The sequence below is a fragment of the Salmo salar genome, chromosome ssa04 (genome assembly GCF_905237065.1).
Source record: "Salmo salar chromosome ssa04, Ssal_v3.1, whole genome shotgun sequence".
NCBI lineage: Eukaryota > Metazoa > Chordata > Actinopteri > Salmoniformes > Salmonidae > Salmo > Salmo salar.
Window position 1 is genome coordinate 3,149,561 of NC_059445.1, and position 25,560 is coordinate 3,175,120.

At 40.1% G+C, this 25,560-nt stretch overlaps 1 protein-coding gene across 6 annotated transcripts in view; it reads left to right on the forward strand.

Annotated features, from left to right (window-relative positions):
* LOC106610424 (C-type lectin domain family 4 member M) overlaps window positions 1-25,560 on the forward strand; it is a 103,922-nt gene that overhangs the window by 58,007 nt on the left and 20,355 nt on the right. For 2 of the 6 annotated variants that reach the window (XM_045716307.1, XM_045716306.1), the window contains exons 3-5: window positions 24,250-24,891; window positions 25,101-25,237; window positions 25,336-25,445. In XM_045716307.1, the coding sequence (XP_045572263.1) occupies window positions 24,250-24,891; window positions 25,101-25,237; window positions 25,336-25,445 (889 nt within the window). Of the gene's footprint in view, window positions 1-18,583; window positions 19,150-23,904; window positions 24,007-24,249; window positions 24,892-25,100; window positions 25,238-25,335; window positions 25,446-25,560 lie in introns of those variants that run through there. The other 4 variants (XM_045716308.1, XM_045716310.1, XM_045716309.1 and 1 more) reach the window with 4 other exon arrangements.

Genomic DNA, 25,560 nt, shown 5'->3' on the forward strand with positions numbered 1-25,560 from the left:
GCCATCTGGTGGAATGTTCCCGAACAGCGGAATAATGACCAAAACTTTTAGCTTTTATAAAACGGAAATCAAATGTCAGAGAGATTTTATTTGATGACTTCCTGGAAGATCCGGCCCTGGGGCACGACCTGAGGCCGTCGGCCTATTTTAATAACACACGCGGACGTCTAGTAATGGACCGAACATTTGCAATATTAGGACATACTAATCAACCATACGGGTAATGCCATCGGCGTCCCTTATGTAGGGAAGAGACTGTCCCTGTCAACCATGGTTACAAGGAGAGGATACTATAATATAATGGTGTTGGGTCTGTAACTAACAGACACTATATAGTATCCCCTCTTCATGGTTACAGACCCAACAACATTATATAGTATCCCCTCTTCATGGTTACAGACCCAACAACATTATATAGTATCCCCTCTTCATGGTTCAGACCCAACAACATTATATAGTATCCCCTCTTCATGGTTCTAGACCCAACAACATTATATAGTATCCCCTCTTCATGGTTACAGACCCAACAACATTATATAGTATCCCCTCTTCATGGTTCCAGCCCCAACAGCATTATATAGTATCCCCTCTTCATGGTTATATGTTGTGCTGTGCTCACTTGAACAGGAAGGTGGCATGGCAGTCCTTCTTGTGTGCAAAATTCTGTCATAAAATGTGCTTTCAAGACAACTGGGAACTTGAAAAAAGAAGTTGAATCGTGACGTCAGTGATCTTCAGGTCGGAGCTCAAGAAAGAGTTCCCCGTTTGGAATTCCTAGTTGGATGACTGTTCAAAACTTTTTTCCCAGTCAGTGCAATTTTTTTTCAGAGTTCCCAGTTGTCTTGAGCTGAAGTCTAAGATTTCCCAATTCAGAGTTTCCAGTTCTACAACCACTGTGATTATTATGATTTGACCCTGCTGGTCATCTATGAATGTTTGAACATCTTGGCCATGTACTGTTATAATCTCCACCCGGCACAGCCAGAAGAGGACTGGCCACCCCTCAGAGCCTGATTCCTTTCTAGGTTTCTTCCTAGGATCTGGCCTTTCTAGGGAGTTTTTCCTAGCCACCGTGCTTCTACATCTGCATTGCTTGCTGTTTGGGGTTTTAGGCTGGGTTTCTGTACAGCACTTTGTGACATCGGCTGATGTAAAAAGGGCTTTATAAATACATTTGATTGATTGATTGATTTTGAATGCTGCAGAAGTCATGCTGGATTAACATATTAATAATAATAGTCAACCTTTTCTTGCCCGTGTTGTCGCAAGTGAATGTTTATCTTTTAAAGCTTGGAAAAGAGATCATTTCAGACAGATGTTTTAATTCCTTAAACCCAGAGTTGGACCAAACACTCTCTCCACCGAATAGCAGGCAGGAGAAGCAAAATATTGATTGTTTTGCAACGCTTGCAGTTAGCCCCTGATTGTTGAATTTGTGATTTTCCTGACTTGTTGTGTAATGTTTATGTCCAATGGTGATGAGCACCAATACCTTATATCAATAATCTATCTACATATGACAAGGATTGAAAAGGATTTGCCAGAAGATTGTCGATGTGATTCATGATGATGACTGCTTGTGTTGCTTGCTACCTAAGATTTTATAAGTAACATGATCAGTCCAATCATATTATCACAGCTACGGTAGATATAATGTGATTTGACCTCATTTTATCTGTGGCCAAAGACCTTGAGCCTTCTTGTACGGGCACTTCTAATGTAAATCTATGGCAGAACCCAAGAGGGCTTGAACTGTGTATCTCTCCCTGTAGATTCATAGTGTCCCCATGAGTGACAGAACACTGAGCCAATCACGGCGCAACTACAGAGATTACCATTGGATACGCTCTGTATTTTCCGCTGGCTGGCCCTCCACCATAGAAAGCACGGAGCTGGTCTGAAACACCTACATTTTGGAGCTGCCTTACTCAACAAAGAGACCATGTTTGTATGCGGCTTTGTTAACTCAATATATATATATATTTACATAGTTTTCAAACAATGTGACATCAACTAACGGCAAAATAACATGCAAAACATTTTTTTATAAATGATTATAAAAATGTAATTTTTTTGCTAATCAGGTGAGGCCCTGAATGACTGGTCGCCACTACTCTGGATTGATCGATTTCATTTTAGTACCGAGACTCTTTCTTGCTTGTGCCTGTCGTTTTTTCACGTTAACGTTACGACCATGAAAATGCTTGTAATGACCTGTCAAAGGCTACATTTTAGTCTGGGATTTAACGCACTGTCTCGACACTTTCATCATAAGAAAGAGAAGAAAGATAACTTTATTTTAAGGTATTTGAAAATCGCGCCACTGGATTACGCTGGCTGTTACGTAGGTGGGACGATTACGTCCCGCCTAGCCCATAGAGGTTAACGTAAAGACTTAAAACTCAGGATTCTGTAATAGCATACCCCAATCAGGATATGTGTTTACTTATAGCTTCCCGTGCCAACCGGAAGTGTCTTAAATATGGGTAACAGTAGCTGTTTCGAAGGGTTAAAAAAGTCAGATAATTTCAAAACTTCATATGTGTGACTAGGTAACCCTCATGAACTGTAATTCAGTCATTTATCCCATCAGATTTGCAAAATAACTAACACACACACACACAGCTAGGACATGGTGACACAGTGTGGGGCTTAGAGACATATTGGGCCAGCCAATTATGCATTTCTGCAGTATTTTTGAGCATGTCAAATTTGTGATGCTAAATGCCCATTGAAACATATTGCAAATGTGACGCGCATTTGCAATATGATTCAACAGTGAAAAAACATCACCAAATGGACATGATGAAATCAACACAACGAGCGATGGAGAGGAACCACAGTTACTGCCCGGCCATCCCGAGTTCATCGGGCCAGTCAATTAAGCATTTCTGCAGTATTTTTGAGCATGTGAAATTCGTGATGTAATGGTCATTTTGGACTTTTTTCAAAATATCGTTAAAAAACAACAGAGTCCCACTTCTCCCTCATCATACATGACAAATAGACCATCTAGGTTGATTCATGGCTTAACATAGGGCTATATATCATTTGGGCAGTATGAATGCCATTTGGACATGGTTCACTGACTTTTGGGTTTGGAAACCGACTTCCTATGATCGTACATGGCAAATGGACAAACATCCTGATTTGGCACATTCATTACTTTCATACATGTATAATTGACAAAAGAAGAACTGGACATTTCATTTGGACATTTCTAATGGCATTTGGCAAAAAAAAGGGGAAAAAAGTCACTTTTGACTTCCTATGAAATCATATTGCAAATGGACAAAACATATGCCTTAGGTACAAGCAAAAACAACCAAAGAAATTATGGGTGATAAGTTTTCAAAAATATTTTTTTAAATGTTCCTGTTGGGTGTTGACTTGTGTTACATTTGCAATATGAAAATCCACGGTGGAGCGCGCTCGCCATCTATAGGATTTTGGGGGAGTGACACTTGGCATTTGCCATATGAAATTTGCAATATGATTTGGATGAATGTGGACCAAATTGGGTGGTATTGGCATTAGGATGTACGATTCGTGCGGTGCCAATATGTTCCCATTCATGTTCCCATCCTTACCAGTAATAAGGGCTGTGTCTGAGGAGTCCTGTATGTAATTCCTACCTTCCTTCACCAGTAATAAGGGGTGTGTCTGAGGAGTCCTGTATGTAATTCCTACCTTCCTTCACCAGTAATAAGGGGTGTGTCTGAGGAGTCCTGTGTGTAATTCCTCCCTTCCTTCACCAGTAATGAGGGGTGTGTCTGAGGAGTCCTGTGTGTAATTCCTCCCTTCCTTCACCAGTAATGAGGGGTGTGTCTGAGGAGTCCTGTGTGTAATTCATCCCTTCCTTCACCAGTAATGAGGGGTGTGTCTGAACAGTCCTGTATGTAATTCCCCTGTTCCTTCACGAGTAATAAGGGGTGTGTCTGAGGGGGGGGATAAAGGTGTCACACATGAGGACTTTTTTCTCTGTTGAGATCATTTCCTTTTGAATTTATAGCCAGATGTAAAATGTTCCTGTTTTGACTAATAATAGATTGGGTTAGGTCTAATCTATACCAAATTAGCATACCCCCTGAGTCTCTTCCTTGTTTCACACCTGGTAGTTTGGTGGATGGGACTACCAGCTCTCTGTAACCTAGAGGGCAACCAGTGGGTTTGTCTCCTTTATACCATGTTTCTTGTGGGATGACAATGTCCTTATTTCCAATTAATTTAATGAAGTCTGGGTTCCTGCTCTTTAGGCCAAAGGCCTGTTGAGGTCTTTGCCACAGAGGCAGGGGGCATGGGGTGGACAGGAAGGGCACAGGTCTAATATGGGGGGGCTATATAGAGTGTGGCCAGGGTTTGCTTGGGGTGGTCTTAGCTTGTTGGGGTGTGGCTGGTGATGCTCTGGTCTGGGTGTAGGTCCTCTTGGCGTGGGTTCTATCGGTGCAGGTCCTTCAGGAGGGAGTTTTGCATGTCTGGGAGGGTGTCACGCTGCTGCCAACATACTGCCAACATACTGACTATACTCCACCCACTTTAATAATGGTAAAATTGATGTAATTAAATGTATCACTAGCCACTTCAAACAATTCCACTTGATATAATGTTCTCATACACTACATTGCTCATCTCATATGTATATACTGTACTCTATACCATCTACTGCATCTTGCCTATGCCGTTCGGCCATCACTCATTTATATATTTTTATGAACAAATTCGTATTCATTCCTTTACACTTGTGTGTATTAGGTAGTTGTTGTGAAATTGTTAGGTTATACTACTTGTTAGATATTACTGCATGGTCGGAACTAGAAGCACAAGCATTTCGCTACACTCACATGAACATCTGCTAACCATGTGTATGTGACCAATACATTTGATTTGATTTGATTTTGCCCGTTGCTCTGTTGCTCCTGTGTGACGTGCTGGGGCTACGGTTGAGGTTGAGGTTGACGTCCTTCAGGGTCCTGGCAAACGTTGGGATTACTGCCTTGTAGAGGTGGACCTGATTGCAAAGGCTGTTCAAGTCCAGAGTGGAGTGGTGGGCCAGGTAGACATTAGGTTTTGAGGCAGAGTCTCGCGAAATGCTTGCATTCACGCATTGTAAGGTGGCATCGTGAAAGTATTTTCATGGTAGCAGGATGGAGATAACTACTTGTGTGTTGGGGAAAGTAGAAGAAGATTTTTTAATCACTCATTTGAATGCTGTTGCCACCCATTCCTGCTGGGCCCTCAGGTCGTTTGTGTCCGTGTGAATTATGATGTGGCTGGGGGACCCTAGTTTGTCCTCTGACAACAGCTCCAGGGAATGCCTAGTGTTTGGGCAAAATATTTTACTGGAACGGACCAATAATGAATGGAATTCAGAGATTTTGGTGTGAATTCAGGTTTTACTGTACAATTTTATTGTACAATTTAAAAATATATATATTGTAAGAATGCACTCATATATATATATATATATATACATGTTGTTATTGTATCAGGTATATTGAATTTTTTTAAGGAAAGAAAATTATATGTGCCTCATTTGCATAAATGCATCTGGTGTATTTGCATATATGAATACATTAACATAAAGGTTGGACCAGGGCTCCAATCATCAAACACTTGATCTGTCTAAAAGCGTCCCACCTAGCCCATAGAGGTTAAGGGGAATAGGCAATGTATTCCTATGGGGAGAAAAGACATTGCAAACTTTTTGATGTAAACACCATCTTTTAACCTCTATGGGCTAGGTGGGACGCCCACCTACTCAACAGCCAGTTGAATCCTGTGGCGCGTTATTCAAATCCTTAGATATGCTATTACTTCAATTTTTCAAAAATATGACTATTTTACACCATTTTAAAGATAAGACTCTCGTTAATCTAACCACACTGTCCGATTTCAAAAAGGCTTTACAACGAAAGCAAAACATTAGATTATGTCAGCAGACTACCCAGCCAGAAATAATCAGACACCCATTTTTCAAGCTAGCATATAATGTCACATAAACCCAAACCATAGCTAAATGTAGCACTAACCTTTGATGATCTTCATCAGATGACAACCCTAGGACATTATGTTATACAATACATGCATGTTTTGTTCAATCAAGTTCATGTTTATATCAAAAACCAGCTTTTTACATTAGCATGTGACTAGCATGTGACTAGCATTCCCACCGAACACTGCCGGTGAATTTACTAAATTACTCACGATAAACGTTCACAAAAAGCAGAACAATTATTTTAAGAATTATAGATACAGAACTCCTCTATGCACTCGATATGTCCGATTTTAAAATAGCTTTTCGGTGAAAGCACATTTTGCAATATTCTCAGTAGATAGCCCGGCATCACAGGGCTAGCTATTTAGACACCCAGCAGGTTTAGCACTCATCAAAGTCAGATTTACTATAAGAAAAATGTTCTTACCTTTGTTGTCTTCGTCAGAATGCACTCCCAGGGCTTCTACTTCAATAACAAATGTTGGTTTGGTCCAAAATAATCCATCGTTATATCCAAACAGCGGCGTTTTGTTCGTGCGTTCTAGACACTATCCTAAAGGCAAAATAAGGGTGACGAGCATGGAGCAATTCGTGACAAAAGAATTCTAAATATTCCATTACCGTACTTCGAAGCATGTCAACCTCTGTTTAAAATCTAATGGTACCAAACTGATACCATTTGACACCAAATCCACTTTTTCCAACTCGTTTAAAAGCCAACTATCACATATATCAGAGCAGGCCCATAATTCACAGCGCCTTCAGTTTAAACTATAAAAAAACACAAAACACATAGTTACGTTCTAGCTGTGGATCCAGCTCTTACATTATGTGTAGGCCTATGTGAGGCGATCCCGAATCCCAAGTTTCGGCTCAATAGGTCATTCGGTGCCCGAGCAACGACCTTAATTGGTTCTGAAAATCCACTTTTTCAGGGCATTGCTACAGGGTCCTTGAATGAGTTATCGGACGGAAACGTTGGGGTCTGTCTCTATGGGCCAAGGCGGTTTCAATGCACCTAGTCTTGCGACTCTGGGACATTTCTAAATGTCGCCATTTTCGTGATGGTCAAAATGAATTGAACATATTGCAAATGTACGAGGCTGTTGCTCGGTCTGAGAACTTTCTAGAGCCACATAAATCACCGTGCACTATGGACTTGAGCTCTAGAACAGGTTTCTAAAGTTTCAGAGCTCTAGGTCTGACAGTTCTTTGATCGTTCGAACGAAGGTAACTATTGCAGGCACTGTATGTCTCTCAGCCCCACACTGTGTCACTATGTCCTAGCTGTGTGTGTGTGTTCGTTTTTTTGCAAATCTGATGGGATAACTGACTGATTTACAGTTCATGAGGGTTACCTAGTCACACATGCGTCATTTTGGAAAGATGTGACTTTTTAACCCTTCAAAACAGCTACTGTGACCCCACTTTAAGGCAATTCCGGTTGGCACAGGAAGCTTAGAATCGACACACGTTGTCGTTGGAGTAGGCTTTCACAGAATCCTGAGTTGTAAGTCTTTATGTTAAGAATTGACTGATCTACACAGGGTTGAATTCAGTGATTTTCACAATCAGTAGGTTGGTTATATCAAAACACCTTTAGGGTGTTTTTAACAACTTCCGGTTGCTCCAGGAAGCTTAGAATCGACACAGGTAGACCTCACAGTAGCTTGATGGATTGTCATCGAAGACAGGTTCATAAGGCATTTACCATCACGAGTTTGTATGCTCAAAAATACTGCAGAAATGCATAATTGACTGGCCCGATGAACTTGGGATTTTTTGATTTGATTTGATTTGATTTGGATCTCTTTTAGTCCCCATTTGGACTAATCTTCCAAGAGTCCTTAAATATTGAAATACAATTTATATACGAACACAATTTCACATATAACACACTATTACAAACATACATAATATAATAATAATAAACCAATAAGTAATCAATCTAAAAAATATGAATTCTTCATCTACTGTAATCCCACAACATTTCTGTGTATTATATTTAAATTGTTTTAAAATAATGTTTAAATTTATATATTGAAAGGTTTCTGATTTGCTCAGTTAATTTATTCCATTTCTTTATTGCTCTAAATCGAAATGTTCTTTTGCCTATTTCTCTTTTCTGTCTGGGTAACGCATAGATGGTGGACAATCTATTCCTAGTATTTACGGAATGTCTGTCTCTTACCAACTGATTACCATTGTGAATAGAACTTGGCCGTTTTAAATGATGTATATTATGAAATAAAATAAGCATGTTTTTTTCAATTATCTTGTCGATTGATGACCAACCAAGAACATTGCGTATGACTGCAACAGAAAAACCATATCTCCACCGTAAAACAATCCTTGCTGCTTTGTTCTGGGCAATCTGCAGCCTCCTAACTTCACTTGATGATGCATTTCCCCAGACCACAGAACAGTAGTTCACTTGACTCTCAATTAAAGCTTGTGTTATTTGCTTAAGAATTTTTCCTGGTAAATATTTAGCTATCCTTCTGATTATGCATGCTGTTTTAATATTTTTTTACATAGATTAGTTATTTGAGATGACCATGATAAGCAGTTGTCTAGCTGCACTCCTAATAGTTTGGTTTCTGCCACTTCTTCAATTTTTACTCCTCCCATACTTAATTGTATCCCATGCTGTTTTGGCCTTTTCCTAGTGGAACAGACCAACATAACTTTGGTTTTCTTGGTGTTTAAAACAAGTTTATTCTGGCAAACCCACTCCCTAATATTCTCCAAATCTCCTTGTAAAGCTTGCTGTACCTGTTGAACCGATTGTCCTGCTGCATAAATTGTAGTATCATCTGCAAATATAGTAGCTTGAGTTTCAGCTAGGGCATAGGAAAGGTCGTTGGTATATATTAAATAAAGAAGTGGCCCAAGGCAGCTGCCCTGCGGTATTCCACAGTTTAAAGCATGAGGGGAAGAAAATGAACCATTGATATAGGTGAACTGTTTCCTGTCAGTTAGATATGACTGTACCCAATTCAATGCTACCTCCTTAAAACCATAATGCATTAATTTTGTCAAAATTATCTCATGATCCACTAAATCTAATGCTGCACTGAAATCTAAAAATAGTACCCCCACAAACTTGCCATTATCCATAGCATTGAGCCTCTGGTCAGTCATGTCAACCAATGCAGTGGTAGTGGAATGATTTTTGCGATAAGCATGCTGATTGGCTGTAATAAAATCATTATTTTCCATGTACTCCCATATTTGTCTACTCACAATACCCTCCAATATCTTACTGAGTGTAGGGAGTAGAATAATTGGTCGACTATTGGCAGGAGTAGCGGGTTCTTTGCAGTCTTTTGGAATAGGACAAAGTTAAGCATGCTTCCATACATTTGCAAACATCCCCTTTTCCAGTAACAAATTAAATATGCATCTCAGTGGAACTGCAATCTGGGGAGCAGCACAGCGAAGCAAAAAATTGTCCATAAGATCATAACCTGTAGATTTCCCATCAGGTAATGACTTCAAAAGGTTTAACACCTCCTCCACTGACACCGTTTGCAGACTAAAAGAGCAGATCTTGTTGCTCATAATATGATCATCAATCCATTGGACAATAGCTTGTTTGGAAGAATGTATGTTTACATTGTTGCTCAGTAAATTAGTTTTCTTTGTGAAAAAATCTGCAAAATGATTGGCAATATCAACTGGTTTTGTTATTATTCTCCCATCAACCTCCACACTAGATGGGCATGATGAGATAGATGTACCAAGTAAACCCTTAACTGTATTCCATACCTTTTTAGAATCATTTTTACAATCAATAAAAGCATTGTTGAAAAATAACTTTTTTTTCGTTCGATTCAATTTAACTGCATAATTACGCAATGTTCTATAATTCTGTTCATCAATTTCTGATTTTGATTTGGCTGCTAAGACTTTTAACATATTTCTTTGAGAAAAAGCCTCACCCAGTTCATCATCAATCCATGGAGATGGACGAGCACCAACTGTACTCTTTCTTATAGGGGCATGATGGTCCATAACCTCAGTGAGCAAATCAATAAAACATTCTGTAGCGTGATTTAAATCATCCTCTAGATAAATCAGCTCCCAGGGTACAGCAGCCAAATCATTTAGAAATAGCTCATAATTAAATGTTTTAAAATTTCTCTTGACCACAATCCTAGGGGGTTTCTTTGGAACCTTGGTGTTCATGGTTATGGTCACAATATTATGGTCTGTCCAGCCCACTGGCATTGATCTGGCTTTTAAGCATTGCGATGGTATATTACAGAAAATCAGATTAATGCATGTGTCTGAACGATGACCCAACTTAATTGATGATCTAGTAGTATCATTAACCATTTGTTTCAAACCACAGTTCTCCGCATATCTCATCAATTTTGTTCTATTCAAATTATTGTGATCCTTCCAATTTATATTAAAATCACCCAAGATAAATACATCTCTGTTGCTATCTGTGGCCTGGTCAAAGCCAGTACATAAGTCATCCAAATAGGACACCTTAGAGCTAGGAGGTCTATACACACATCCTACCAATATGGCTGCCTGGTGAGGCAGATGTACTTGAGCCCATAGTGCCTCTACTTGACATACATTAAGGTCATCCCTTCTCTTAAAAGGTATCTGATTCTGAATATACAGTGCTACACCCCCACCATTCCTATTCCTGTCCCTTCTAAGTAGACTATATCCATGAATGTTAATTTGCCCATCATTTACAGATGCAGCTAAATGCGTTTCGGTCAAGGCCAAAATATGAATATTATTTATCTTGACCAAGTTAAAAACCTCATGTATTTTGTTAGGAAGGCTACATACATTAACCTGAGCTATATGCAACCCTTTCCTTGTCAAGTGAAGATCAATAGAGCATGTATTCGTTATAGTTGAAGTTGTCATGATACACTACAACATACAAACTCAAATTTGAACATTAAATTAAAATAGCCAGGGAGTTACTCTAGAGTCCCGATACAATTGCCCGTTGATATAAAGTTTATCCATCACCATGGAGACTCGTTGATTCAGACAACGTTTTTCCTTCATGATGGGATATAGTTTTTTCTCCTTTCATTGATCTCGGTGGGGAAGTGATCATTCATTCCAAAATCAGTGTTTCTGAGTTCTCTGCCCATGTTCTTCGTCATTTCCTTTTGCTTAATTTTGTCAAAACATGCAATAATAGCCCGTGGCCTATTTCCAGAGGCCTTACCTATTCTATGGACTCTGGAGAAAGTGACATCACGCACAACATCAGTGGGCAGTTTTAGTTGAGTTGACATAAAATCTCGGACTGTGTCCTCACAGCCTCTGCTGTTGTCATTCTCCGGTATCCCTGAAAATATGAGATTGTCCCGCATTGATCGACACTGTACATCAAGCAAGGTTTCTTTAAGTTGTTTGTTCTCCCTTTGTACCACCTCCACCTTGCTATGAATACAGTCTACAGTACCTTTCAGCTCCGTGTTCTCTTTCCTTAGATCATCAATCTGACGTTGGCTAAATTCTTAAATGACGATAAATTCTAGACTAGCACATAATGCATTGATGTCCTCTCGTAATATATCCAAGATATCAAGTTTGGCAAGCCTTTCATTGATGGATTTTAACCTCTATGGGCTAGGCGGGACGAATTCGTCCCACCCTACGTAACAGCCACTTGAAGCCTGTGGCTCGATTTTCAAAACCTTAAAAATCCTATTACTTCAATTTCTCAAACATATGACTATTTTACAGCTATTTAAAGACAAGACTCTCGTTAATCTAACCACACTGTCCGATTTCAAAAAGGCTTTACAACGAAAGCAAAACATTAGATTATGTCAGCAGAGTACCAAGCCAGAAATAATCAGACACCCATTTTTCAAGCTAGCATATAATGTCACAAAAACCCAGAAGACAGCTAAATGCAGCACTAACCTTTGATGATCTTCATCAGATGACAACCCTAGGACATTATGTTATACAATACATGCATGTTTTGTTCAATCAAGTTCATATTTATATCAAAAACCAGCTTTTTACATTAGCATGTGACGTTCAGAACTAGCATACCCCCGCAAACTTCCGGGGAATTCGCTAACATTTTACTAAATTACTCACGATAAACGTTCACAAAAAGCATAACAATTATTTTAAGAATTATAGATACAGAACTCCTCTATGCACTCGATATGTCCAATTTTAAAATAGATTTTTGGTGAAAGCACATTTTGCAATATTCTAAGTACATAGCCCAGGCATCACGGGCTAGCTATTTAGACAGCCGGCAAGTTTAGCACTCACCAATATCAGCTTTACTATTATAAAAGTTTGATTACCTTTTGTTGTCTTCGTCAGAATGCACTCCCAGGACTGCTACTTCAATAACAAATGTTGGTTTGGTCCAAAATAATCCATCGTTATATCCGAATAGCGGCGTTTTGTTCGTGCGTCCCAGACACTATCTGAAATGGTAAATCAGGGTCGCACGCATGGCGCAATTCGTGACAAAAAAAATCTAAATATTCCATTACCGTACTTCGAAGCATGTCAACCGCTGTTTTAAAATCCATTTTAATGCCATTTTTCTCGTAGAAAAGCGATAATATTCCGACCGGGAATGTCCATTTAGCTAAACAGAGGAAAGTAAACAAAGCTTTCGGTCGACGCGGGCACGAAATGCGCGTCACATTTGCAATATGTTTCAATGGGCATTTAGCATCACAAATTTGACATGCTCAAAAATACTGCAGAAATGCATAATTGACTGGCCTGATGAACTCGGGATGAACGGGCAGTGACTGTGGTTCCTCTCCATCGCTCATTGTGTTGATTTCATCATGTCCATTTGGTGATGTTTTTTCACTGTTGAATCATATTGCAAAAAGCGTCACATTTGCAATATGTTTCAATGGGCATTTAGCATCACGAATTTGACATGCTCAAAAATACTTCAGAAATACATAATTGACTGGCCCGATATGTCTCTAAGCCCTACGCTGGGTCACCATGTCCTAGCTGTGTGTGTGTGTGTTAATTATTTTGCAAATCTGATGGGATAAATGACTGAATTACAGTTCATGAGGGTTACCTAGTCACACATATGAAGTTTTGAAATTATCAGACTTTTTTAACCCTTCGAAACAGCTACTTTTACCCATATTTAAGACACTTCCGGTTGGCACGGGAAGCTATAAGTAAACACATATCCTGATTGGGCCGAGCGAGCTACGGTCAAGCGGGGCATCTTGTTGAATTCGGCACAGCCTAGAGATAATGGTAATGCCATTGCAGGCTCTGTGTGTCTTTAAGCACCGCACTCCGTCACTCCATCCTCGCTGTGTGTGTGTGTGTGTGTGTGTGTGTGTGTGTGTGTGTGTGTGTGTGTGTGTGTGTGTGTGTGTGTGTGCATGTGTGTGTGTGTGTGTGTGTGTGAGCTTTTCTGTGACATCTGTTTGGAGAAATGACTGATTTACAGTTCATGAGGGTTGCCTAATCACACATATGAAGTTGTGGAAAGATCTGACCTTTTTAACCCTTCGAAACAGCTACTGTGACACCATTGTAAGGCACTTCTGGTTGACACAGGAAGCTGAAAGTGAACACATATCCTCCCTGGGTTAGGTTCTTATGGAGTATTGAGTTTTAAGTCTTTACGTTAAGAACTGACTTATTTACACAGGGTTGAACGAGTGTGTGTTGTTTCAGAAAATCACAGAAAATCACAGAAATCTCACAGAGCTCCGAAACCCGCCTTAACAGATTCATCTGAACACGCTGCAACTGGATCTGTAACTCTTTTGAAAAGAAAACACATTTTTTTGAATATCACCAATTTGACATTGCACAATTTCTCTTAAATGACGATAGATAAATGTCTGGTTCCTTTTTTCCTGACACCGTAGGTTCAGCAGCATACCACCCTGCATCCCACTACTGGCTTGCTTCTGAAGCTAAGCAGGGTTGGTCCTGGATGGGAGACCAGATGCTGCTGGAAGTGGTGTTGGAGGGCCAGTAGGAGGCACTCTTTCCTCTGGTCTAAAATCAAATATCCCAATCCCCCAGGGCAGTCATTGGGGACATTGTCCTGTGTAGGGTGATGTCTTTTGGATGGGATGTTAACCTGTTGGGTCTAGGGGGCAGCATTTGCACGTCTGGATAAAAAAAATGTACCCGATTTAATCTGGTTACTAATCCTACCCAGTAACTAGAATATGCATATACTTATTATATATGGATAGAAAACACTCTAAAGTTTCCAAAACTGTTTGAATGGTGTCTGTGAGTATAACAGAACTCATTTGGCAGGCAAAACCCTGAGACATTTTCTGACAGGAAGTGGATACCTGATGTGTTGTATTGACTTTAAACCTATCCCATTGAAAAACACAGGGGTTTAGGAATATTTTGGCACTTCCTATTGCTTCCACTAGATGTCACCAGCCTTTACAAAGTGTTTTGAGTCTTCTGGAGGGAGATCTGACCGAACAAGAGCCATGGAACGGTGATGTCCCATTAGACACCTGGCGCTACTTCATGTTGGGTACCCTCGTTCCAATACGTTATAAAAGACTATGCATTCGTCCACCTTGAATATTATTCATGTTCTGGTTAAAAAAGGCCCTAATGATTTATGCTATACAACGTTTGACATGTTTGAACGAACGGAAATATATTTTTTCCCCTCGTTCATGACGAGAAGTCCGGCTGGCTTACATCATGTGCTAACGAGACGGAGATTTTTGGACATAAATGATGAGCTTTTTTGAACAAAACTACATTCGTTATGGACCTGTGATACCTGGAAGTGACATCTGATGAAGAGAATCAAAGGTAATGGATTATTTACATAGTATTTTCGATTTTAGATCTCCCCAACATGACGTCTAGTCTGTATCGCAACGCGTATTTTTCTGGGCACAGTGCTCAGATTATTGCAAAGTGTGATTTCCCAGTAAGGTTATTTTTAAATCTGGCAAGTTGATTGCGTTCAAAAGATGTAAATCTATAATTCTTTAAATGACAATATAATATTTTACCAATGTTTTCTAATTTTAATTATTTAATTTGTGACGCTGACTTGACTGCCGGTTATTGGAGGGAAACGATTTTTCCTCAACATCAATGCCATAGTAAAACGCTGTTTTTGGATATAAATATCAACTTGATAGAACTAAAAATGCATGCATTGTCTAACATAATGTCCTAGGAGTGTCATCTGATGGAGATTGTAAAAGGTTAGTGTATCATTTTAGCTGGTTTTATGGTTTTGGTGACCCTGTCTTTGACTTGACAAAACATTACACACAACTCTTGTAAATGTACTGTCCTAACATACTCTAAATTTATGCTTTCGCCGTAAAACCTTTTTGAAATCGTAAAACGTGGTTAGATTAAGGAGATGTTTATCTTTCAAATGGTGTAACATAGTTGTATTTTTGAAAAATTAGAATTTTGACATTTATTTGGATTCAAATTTGCCGCTCTTGAAATGCACCTGCTGTTGATGGAGTGCACCACGGGTGGCACGCTAGCGTCCCACCTAGCCCCAAGAGGTTAAACGGGTGTCCTGACTCTCTGAGGTCATTAAATATCCCATGTCACTTATCGTAAGAGTAGGGGTGTTAACCCTGGTGTCCTGGTTAAACTCCCAAACTGGCCTTCAAACCATCATGGTCACCTAATCAACCCCCAGTTTCTAACTGGCTCATTCATCCCCCCTCCTCTCCCCTGTAACTATTCCCCAGGTCGTTGCTGCAAATGAGAACGTGTTCTCAGTCAACTTACCTGGTAAAATTTAAAAATAAATAAATAAATGTACTTTGACGTGAAGTGGTCAAATTAGCACTCTATTTTAATTTTTGACTTTTAATCCCAGAAACCTTAACTCAAAAAGCGTTGAGGCCTCGACTCCATCTTGTTCGGGGCCAACTGCCCATTATGCCAAACCAATGCTCACCAAGTTTCGTCTTTGAAGTCTTTTCCATTTAGAAGAAAAGGGTGGGACTAGCCCATAGAGGTTAAGGGAACTATACAGTCACCTCTCATGGCAGACCTTGTGGATCTGCTGCCATATGTTTGGGTTTTCTGTTTTACAAAAATACTGAGTGGAGGGGGAGCTAGGCCATTTAGGATCTTGAATACAAGACATGTGTCGGTGTATTGCACAAGATTTTCCCAACTCAGGAGCTCATGCTTTCTGAGGATGTAACAGTGATGATGGCTATTGGGCTTCCTATCGAGCACTTTGAGAGCCTGTTTGTAGACAGACTGAATAGGTTTTAATGTTGTATAGCAAGCTTGGGTCCAACTAGTCAAACAGTATGTTAAGTGGGGGAGTATCATCGATTTGAAATACAGTTTTGCTACCTCTGTGGTCAAACAATTTCGTATAAATCGGAAATTAGCTAGGTTGAATTTAATTATTTGAATTACCTTTTTCACATGCTTTTTAAAAGAGAGGTTGGAATCAAGTATGATTCCAAGGTACTTAAAATCAGATACCACCTGGAGCTTCTCCCCTGACACATAGACATCTGGCTCTGTTGCCCTCTTTGTGAAGAACATGCAAACTGTTTTTTTCACATTGAGATGCAAACACGAGTCACTGAGCCACTTTGTAACCTGGACCATTACAGTAGTGAGTTCTTGTGCAGCTTGTTGTTTGCTCTTTGCATGCACATATATCACTGTATCATCTGCATACATTTGAACTTCAGACCCAGTGCAGACGGAAGGCAGATCATTAATGTACAGGCTGAACAGGAGGGGCTCCAGTATTGACCCTTGGGGCACACCCACATCATAGCTAAGAGTGGGCGACAGCTCATTGCTCACTCTGACACACTGAGTTCTGCCTTCAAGGTATGATTTCATCCATCTCAAGGCATCGGGGGAAAGTTGAACTTGGACAATTTTGTGATGAGAATCTCATGGTTAACAGTATCGAAAGCCTTCCTTAGGTCCAGAAACACAGCCCCAACAACGCCCCCTTTGTCCATCTTGGACTTCACATTTTCCAGAAGAAAGCAGTTGGCCGTTTCTGTGGAGTGTTTCGCTCTGAAGCCAAACTGCATGGAGTGTAATGTGAAGGGGCTGTTGTTGAGGTGGGAAATCAGTTTTTCTGCTACACACTTTTCAACAACCTTCGACACCACAGGTAGTATACTAATGGGCCTGTAGTTACTCACGTCAGCAGGGTCGCCCGATTTAAAGATGGCCGTTATTATGGCTGACTTCCATACCCTTGGAAACACCCCCAGACCAATAGATGTGTTGGTGACCTTAGTAATGGGGCCAATGAGTGACTCTTTGTAGTTTTTAAGAAAGGTAGAGTCCAGCCCATACACATCTTTGGATTTAGAGTTCTTTAGTGAGCTAATCACCTTGTTCACCTTTGACTCAGAAACCTCCCTTATGATGAAGACAAACGTTCGCGGACATCTAGTAAGGGACCGTACATTTGCAATATAGACTTCCTCACTAACCATACGGCAAATGCTGAAATGTTCACTTCATGTATGTGAAGGAAGGGAGGAATTACACACAGGACTCCTCAGACACGCCCCTTATTACTGGTGAAGGAAGGTAGGAATTACACACAGGACTCCTCAGACACACCCCTTATTACTGGTGAAGGAAGGGAGGAATTACCCACAGGACTCCTCAGACACACCCCTTGAGAAGTGTAGTACTCTAATCTGAGCCAGGTCTTATGCAATTGATCAGAAGAAGAAGAAAGAAGAAGTGTGTATAAATGTCTCTGAATAACTCTTGACTCTGGTGTCAATGTCACACAGGATACAGTAAATGTAGACTTCACGCCCTCTCTGAGAAAGACAGAGACATCTTTGAATAACTATTCTCTCTGGTGTCCATGTCACACAGGACACAGCATAGTGTATTAAACTGGCCATTGATGGACGACCACAGAGGGCAAGACTCAGTCCTGGGAACCCCAAGAGGTGCATGTTTTAGTTCTTGCCACAACACTACAAAGATAATAATTAACTCTTCATCTTCAAGCTGTGATTAGTAGAATCCACTGTGTAGTGATACGTAACCTCTCAGAACTACAGTCATGCTCTGTGATGTGTGTGTGAATTCACAGGGTCCCATTTTACTCCATGTAAAATATTCAATGCTTTAATCACATGTATATACATCAAAATGTATATACACTGTGGTAAACTAAACTAATATAAACTAAATATACAAACTAATCTACACTGTGGTGAACTAAACTAATATAAACTAAATATACAAACTAATCTACACTGTGGTGAGCTAAACTAATATAAACTAAATATACAAACTAATCTACACTGTGGTAAACTAAACTAATATAAACTAAATATACAAACTAATCTACACTGTGGTGAACTAAACTAATATAAACTAAATATACAAACTAATCTACACTGTGGTAAACTAAACTAATATAAACTAAATATACAAACTAATCTACACTGTGAGAAACAAACGTGGTTTTCTGAAAATAAGTCTGTCGTCACATGGTGGTGGTTAGTGTCATACTATTGGTTATACAGTTTCCCCTTTAATGAGGTTGACAGTTAAAACTGTCTCTTACATTAGACTGAGTCACACAGAGGCTCCAGCTGTGCAGAGAACAGACACAAACCTACAACTGAGATAACAGCAGACTTTACAACAGTAGAAGTTACAGCAGTAGAAGTTACAACAGTAGAAGTTACAACAGTAGAAGTTACAGCAGTAGAAGTTACAGCAGTAGAAGTTACAGCAGTAGAAGTTACAACAGTAGAAGTTACAGCAGTAGAAGTTACAACAGTAGAAGTTACAACAGTAGAAGTTACAACAGTAGAAGTTACAACAGTAGAAGTTACAGCAGTAGAAGTTACAGCAGTAGAAGTTACAACAGTAGAAGTTACAGCAGTAGAAGTTACAGCAGTAGAAGTTACAGCAGTAGAATTTACAGCAGTAGAAGTTAGATGAACAGAAGTTACAACAGTCTACTGTTACTGCATTTGACCACAAGCGTATAAAGATGTCAAAGGGAATCTATGAATACACAAATGGATTTGAAGACGAAGAACCCAATGAAATAAAGACCATTGATATTGATGATCATATTTACAACCACAAAAGACCCATCATGCCCTGCAAGAAGGATGGAGTTGGTGATCAACATTCAGGTAACATTTTATGCTGTTATAGTGCTAGACACACACACACACACACACACACACACACACACACACACACACACACACACACACACACACACACACACACACACACACACACACACACACACACACACACACACACACACACACACACACACACAGTAAGGGCAATTTTCTGGTAAACCTTACTGATTCTTGTATGCTCAAAAATCTTTCCTTAAGCTGAGTTGCTTAGTTATTATTATTAGAGAAACTAGATCATGTAAGATAGAAATGTGTGTGCAGTGTAGGAACCTAACTAGGGAATTAGACCCCACCCTCCATTGTTCGTTCTGGGCGCACAACCAAGAGCTGAATGGCGCGACCTATGGTTTCCTGTTAGTCAGAAGAGAATTAACTTTAATCAAACAAAAGCAGATCAAAGTGTTGTTTCCCCCACACCAGTCTGATAAAGCTGTTGTCCTGGTTTAAGCCTGTTGCTGGGAGAAAAATTAATGCTTGTGGTTTGTTTAGGTTAATGGGTGTGAAACCGTCTTGCTGGCTAACTATGTCTAGAGTGATTTCCTGTTTCCTGTTGCTCTGATTGTTTTAGTTGTCACTATAGGATTAGAAGAACCGGCAGTTGCTACAGGAGACGAGACGACCCAATTGTATACCATTTACAACAGTTTAGTCCTGTTTCTCCCAACACGTACACATGCCAAGATCACCTGTTTTCTGTATGAGACAGCCTGACTATATGAGGTTCCTGAACTTCTTGCGTCATTTGACCTTCCACCTCACAGTCGACCAGCTCCATTATTGCAATTATTATCAATAAAGATTGATTGTTTGAAGAAATAACAAAGTCTCTCCTTGATTGGTTGGAATTTCCATGACAACACACACACCAACAAGCACAAACCTTTTTGCACCTTTTCTACACTGACTCTATGCACACACACTGGACTCTACAAACACACACACACTGGACTCTACAAACACACACACACACTGGACTCTACAAACCACACACACACACACACACACACACACACACACACACACACACACACACACACACACACACACACACACACACACACACACACACACACACACAATATGATTTTGGACTACAGGAAAAAGAGGACCGAGCACGCCTCCATTCTCATTGACAGGGCTGCAGTGGAGCAGGTTGAGAGCTTCAAGTTCCTTTGTGTCCACATCACCAACAAACTAACATGGTCCAAGCACAACAAGACAGTCTTGAAGAGGGCACGACAAAATCTATTCCTCCTCAGGAGACTGAAAAGATTTGGCATGGGTCCTCAGATCCTCAAAAGAGTCCACAGCTGCACCATCAATATCATCCTGACTGATTGCATCACTGCCTGGACCTCTAAACCAGGCGGTGTCAGAGGAAGGCCCTAAAAATTGTCAAAGACTCCAGCCACCCCAGTCATAGACTGTTCTCTCTGCTTACGCACGGCAAAGGGTACCGGAGTGCCAAGTCTAGGTCCAAGAGGCTTCTAAACAGCTTCTACCCCCAAACCATAAGACTCCTGAACACCTAATCAAATGGCTACCCAGACTATTTGCATTGCCCCCCACCTCGCTCCCCCTCTTTTATACCGCTGCTACTCTCTGTTGTCATCATCTATGCATAGTCAATTTAATAACTCTACCTACATGTACATATTACCTCAACTAACCGGTGCCCCCACACATTGACTCTGTACTGGCACCCCCCTGTATATAGTCTCACTATTGTTATTTTACTGCTGCTCTTTAATTACTTGTTCCTTTTATTTCTTATTCTTATCCGTATTTTTATTGTTGAAATGTTTTAACTGCATTGTTAGTTAGGGGCTCGTAAGTAAGCATTTCACTGTAAAGTCTACACCTGTTGTATTGGGCGCATGTGACTAATAAAATTTGATTTGATATGCCCACACACACACAAATAAATACTGACATTTCTCATTTACATAAATATTCACACACCCAAGACAGTACATGTTAGAATCACCTTTGGCAGCGATTACAGCTGTGAGTCTCTGGGTAAGTTTCTAAGAGCTTTGTAGACCTGGATTGTATAATATTTGCCCATTATTCTTAAAAAATATTCTTCTAGCTTGGTCAAATTGGTTGTTGATCATTGCTAGACAACAATTTTCAAGTCTTACCATAGATTTTCATGCAGATTTAAGTCAAAACTGTAACTCTGCAAACTCCAGTATAGATTTGGCCTTGTGTTTTAAGTTATTGTCCTGTTGAAAGTTGAATTTTTCTCCAAGTGTCTGGTGTAAAGCAGACTGAACCAGGTTTTCCTCTAGGATTTTGCCTTTGCTTTGCTCCATTCTGTTTAATTTTTTATCCTGAAAACTCCCCAGTCCTTAACGATTACAAGCATACCCATAACATGATGCAGCCACCACTCTGATTGACAGTATGGAGAGTGGTACTCGGTAATGTGTTGTATTGGATTTGCCCCAAGTATAACACTTTGTATTCAATACAAAAAGTGAACTGCTTTGCCACATGCTTTTGCAGTATTACTTTAGTGCCTTGTTGCAAACAGGGTGCATGTTATGTAATATTTATATTCTGTACAAGCTTCCTTTTCACTCTGTCAATTAGGTTAGCAATGTGAAGTACCTACAATGTGGATCAATCCTCAGTTTTCTCCTATCACAGCCATTTAACTCTGTAACTGTTTAAAGTCACCATTTGCCTCAAAGTGAAATCCTTGAGAAATGTCCTTCCTTTCTGGCAACTAAGTTAGATTTTTTTGGGGATGAGGGAAAAAAACAATTTAATCCGTTTTAGAATAAGGCTGTAACGTAACAAAATGTGGAAAAAGTCAAGGGTCGAAATACTTTCCAAATGCACTGTAGCCATGTTATTTAGACTTGTTATTCTTCATCATTATTCACTGTGTATTTATTCTTTGTGTCACTATTTTAACTTCTTTGGGCTAGGGGGCAGTATTTTCACATCCGGATAAAAAACGTACCCGATTTAATCTGGTTACGACTCCTGCCCAGTAACTAGAATATGCATATAATTATTGACTTTGGATAGAAAACACCCTAAAGTTTCTAAAACTGTTTGAATGGTGTCTGTGAGTATAACAGAACTCATATGGCAGGCAAAAACCTGAGAAGGTTTCATGCAGGAAGTGGCCTGTCTGACAAGGTGTTGTTGTTCTTGCTTCTGTGTATTGAAGAGTCAGGATCTTAGCTGTAACGTGACATTTCCTAGGGCTCCAATAGGCTCTCAGAGCCCAGGAAAAACCTGAACGATGACAAGGCAGCCTCAGGCTGAAACACATTATCGCCTTTTCAAAGTGGCCCATCAGAGGACAATGGAATTAGGCGCGTGCCCGATTCGACCCCGTGCAGTATTTTCCTTCGGCTGTTTAGCTAATTGCAGATTCCCGGTCAGAATATTATCGCTTTTTTACGAGAATAATGGCATAAAAATTGATTTTAAACAGTGGTTGACATGCTTCGAAGTACGGTAATGGGGAATATTTAGAATTTTTTTGTCACGAAATGCGCCATGGGCACGACCGTTATTTACCATTTCGGATAGTGTCTGGGACGCACGAACAAAACGCCGCTATTCGGATATAACGATGGATTATTTTGGACCAAACCAACATTTGTTATTGAAGTAGCAGTCCTGGGAGTGCATTCTGACGAAGAACAGGAAAGGTAAGACCATTTTTGTTATAGTAAATGGGATTTTGGTGAAGGCTAAACTTGCCGGGTGTCTAAATAGCTAGCCCTGTGATGCCGGGCTATCTACTCAGAATATTGCAAAATGTGCTTCATCCGAAAAGCTATTTTAAAATCGGACATATCGAGTGTATAGAGGAGTAATGTATCTATAATTCTTAAAATAATTGTTATGCTTTTTGTGAACGTTTATCGTGAGTAATTTAGTAAATTTTTAGTAAATTCCCTGGAAGTTTGCTTTTTCTGAACGTAACATGCTAATGTAAAAAGCTGGTTTTTGATATAAATATGAACTTGATTGAACAAAAAATGCATGTTCTGTATAACATAATGTCCTAGGTGTGTCATCTGATGAAGATCATCAAAGGTTAGTGCTGCATTTAGCTGTCTTCTGGGTTTTTGTGACATTATATGCTAGCTTGAAAAATGGGTGTCTGATTATTTCTGGCTGTGTACTCTGCTGACATAATCTAATGTTTTGCTTTCGTTGTAAAGCCTTTTTGAAATCGGACAGTGTGGTTAGATTAACGAGAGTCTTGTCTTTAAATAGCTGTAAAATAGTCATATGTTTGAGAAATTGAAGTAATAGCATTTCAAAGGTTTTGAAAATCGTGCCACAGGATTCAACTGGCTGTTACGTAGGTGGGACGAATTCGTCCCGCCGGTCCCATAGAGGTTAAATGTTGTATCATCAACTCGGCATTGTTGGAAAAGGACCCGTAAGTCAGAATTTTACTATTAGCATACACCTGTTGTTTACGAAGCAAATGACAAATGAAATTTAATTTGGATTGAAATAGGTGCCGGCAGTCATTTTGGGTGCCTGAACTATGCAATATGTTTAAGCCAATATTCTGTAAGAGGTTCTGGAAGTCAAGCAGTATAAAATGTGAGGTACTGGAACTTAGTTCTGGTGTTCTGTCACATGACAAGCTTGTGTACTTCCCTCACTGATTCAAAGAGCAACTGAAAACAAATGTAGACACAAATAAAAAGCTGAAAAATAGCAAGCTCTTGTGGTAATAATTTGTTTCAGTGTTTTGTCAGTGGTGGAAGAGATACTCTGGAGCTGCTGCAGTGTGTCTTGGGCTGCTGTGTGTTCTCCTACTGGCTGGGATCATAGGCCTGTTACTCTACCGTGAGTTTGTTCTCACTCAAACATTCTTCATCATCAGTGGTGTAATGACCAGGGTTCAATTACATTTACATTCCAGTCAAATCAGAAAGTAAACCAAATTCCAATTCCAAGAATTGGAAATCAATTGGAATTCCAGTGTATTTCCTGAATTGACTGGAATTGAAATGCGATTGACCCCAACCCTGGTAATATCTGATTAACATTTCCACTGTTACCTTTGTCGTTGATCGTATTATTTCACAGAGAGAAACCAATTGACCAGCTCCAACACCCTGACTAAAGAGTGGGAACAGCTACAGATTAGCGGCAACAACCTGACTGTAGAGAGAGACCAGCTACAGACTGGCAACAACACCCTGATTAAAGAGAGAGACCAGCTACAGACCAGCAGCAACATCCTGACTGAAGAGAGAGACCTGCTACAGACTAGCAACAACACCCTGACCAAAGAGAGAGATCAGCTACAGACCAGCAGCAACAACCTGACTGAAGAGAGAGGCCTGCTACAGACTAGCAATAACACTCTGATCAAAGAGAGAGACCAGCTTCAGACCAGTTACAACACCCTGACCAGAGAGAGGGACCAGCTACAGATCAGATACAACTCCCTGACCAGAGAGAGAGACCAGCTACAGACCAGTCACAACACCCTGACCAAAGAGAGAGACCAGCTACAGACCAGTTACAACACCCTGACCAAAGAGAGAGACCAGCTTCAGACCAATTACAACACCTTGACCAAAGAGAAAGACAAGCTACAGACCAGCTACAACACCCTGACCAAAGAGAGAGACCAGCTACAGACCAGTTGCAACACCCTGACCAAAGAGAGAGACCAGCTACAGAAAGAGATAGAACGTCTGAAACAATCTTCAGTTGAGAAAGGTGAGTCAAATTGTCTCATGATTGTTCTGTTTGACAGTCTCTGTATCAGTTCACATGTCACTTACAGACAGGAATTTAACTTATATTAAATGAAAAATGATGCTTCCAAACCATCCATTAGTTAGTGCCATGTCTTACTTGAGTGTTTGATTGATACTTAATTCAATGTTGTATTAAAGTGACTAAAGCAAGAAATGTTCAACTTCTAGTGTGTCCTCAAGGATGGAAGAAGCTTGGTAGCAGTTGTTACTACGTCTCTACTGAGTCCAAATCCTGGGAGGAGAGCAGACAGGACTGCAGAAATAGAGGAGCACACCTGGTGGTCATCAACAGCCAAGAACAACAGGTGTGTGTGTGTGAGGTATAGAGAAAAAAGAGAGAGAGAGAGATAGCGAGCAGTAATGGGTATGTTTTAACAATGTTGTCTCTCTCCCACTACTACAGACATTGGTCAATTGGTTATGTGGACGGAAGAACTATGTCTGGATTGGTCTGACTGACTCTGTTACTGAGGGGACCTGGAAATGGGTGGACAACACACCACTGACCACAAAGTAAGACATTCATGAATTCTGTGTCACCATGACATCACTGTCTGGAGTAGTAGGTTCAGAGTGGACAGTCTGATTATATGTGTTGTTTCTCCTACAGGTATTGGAACAGTGGACA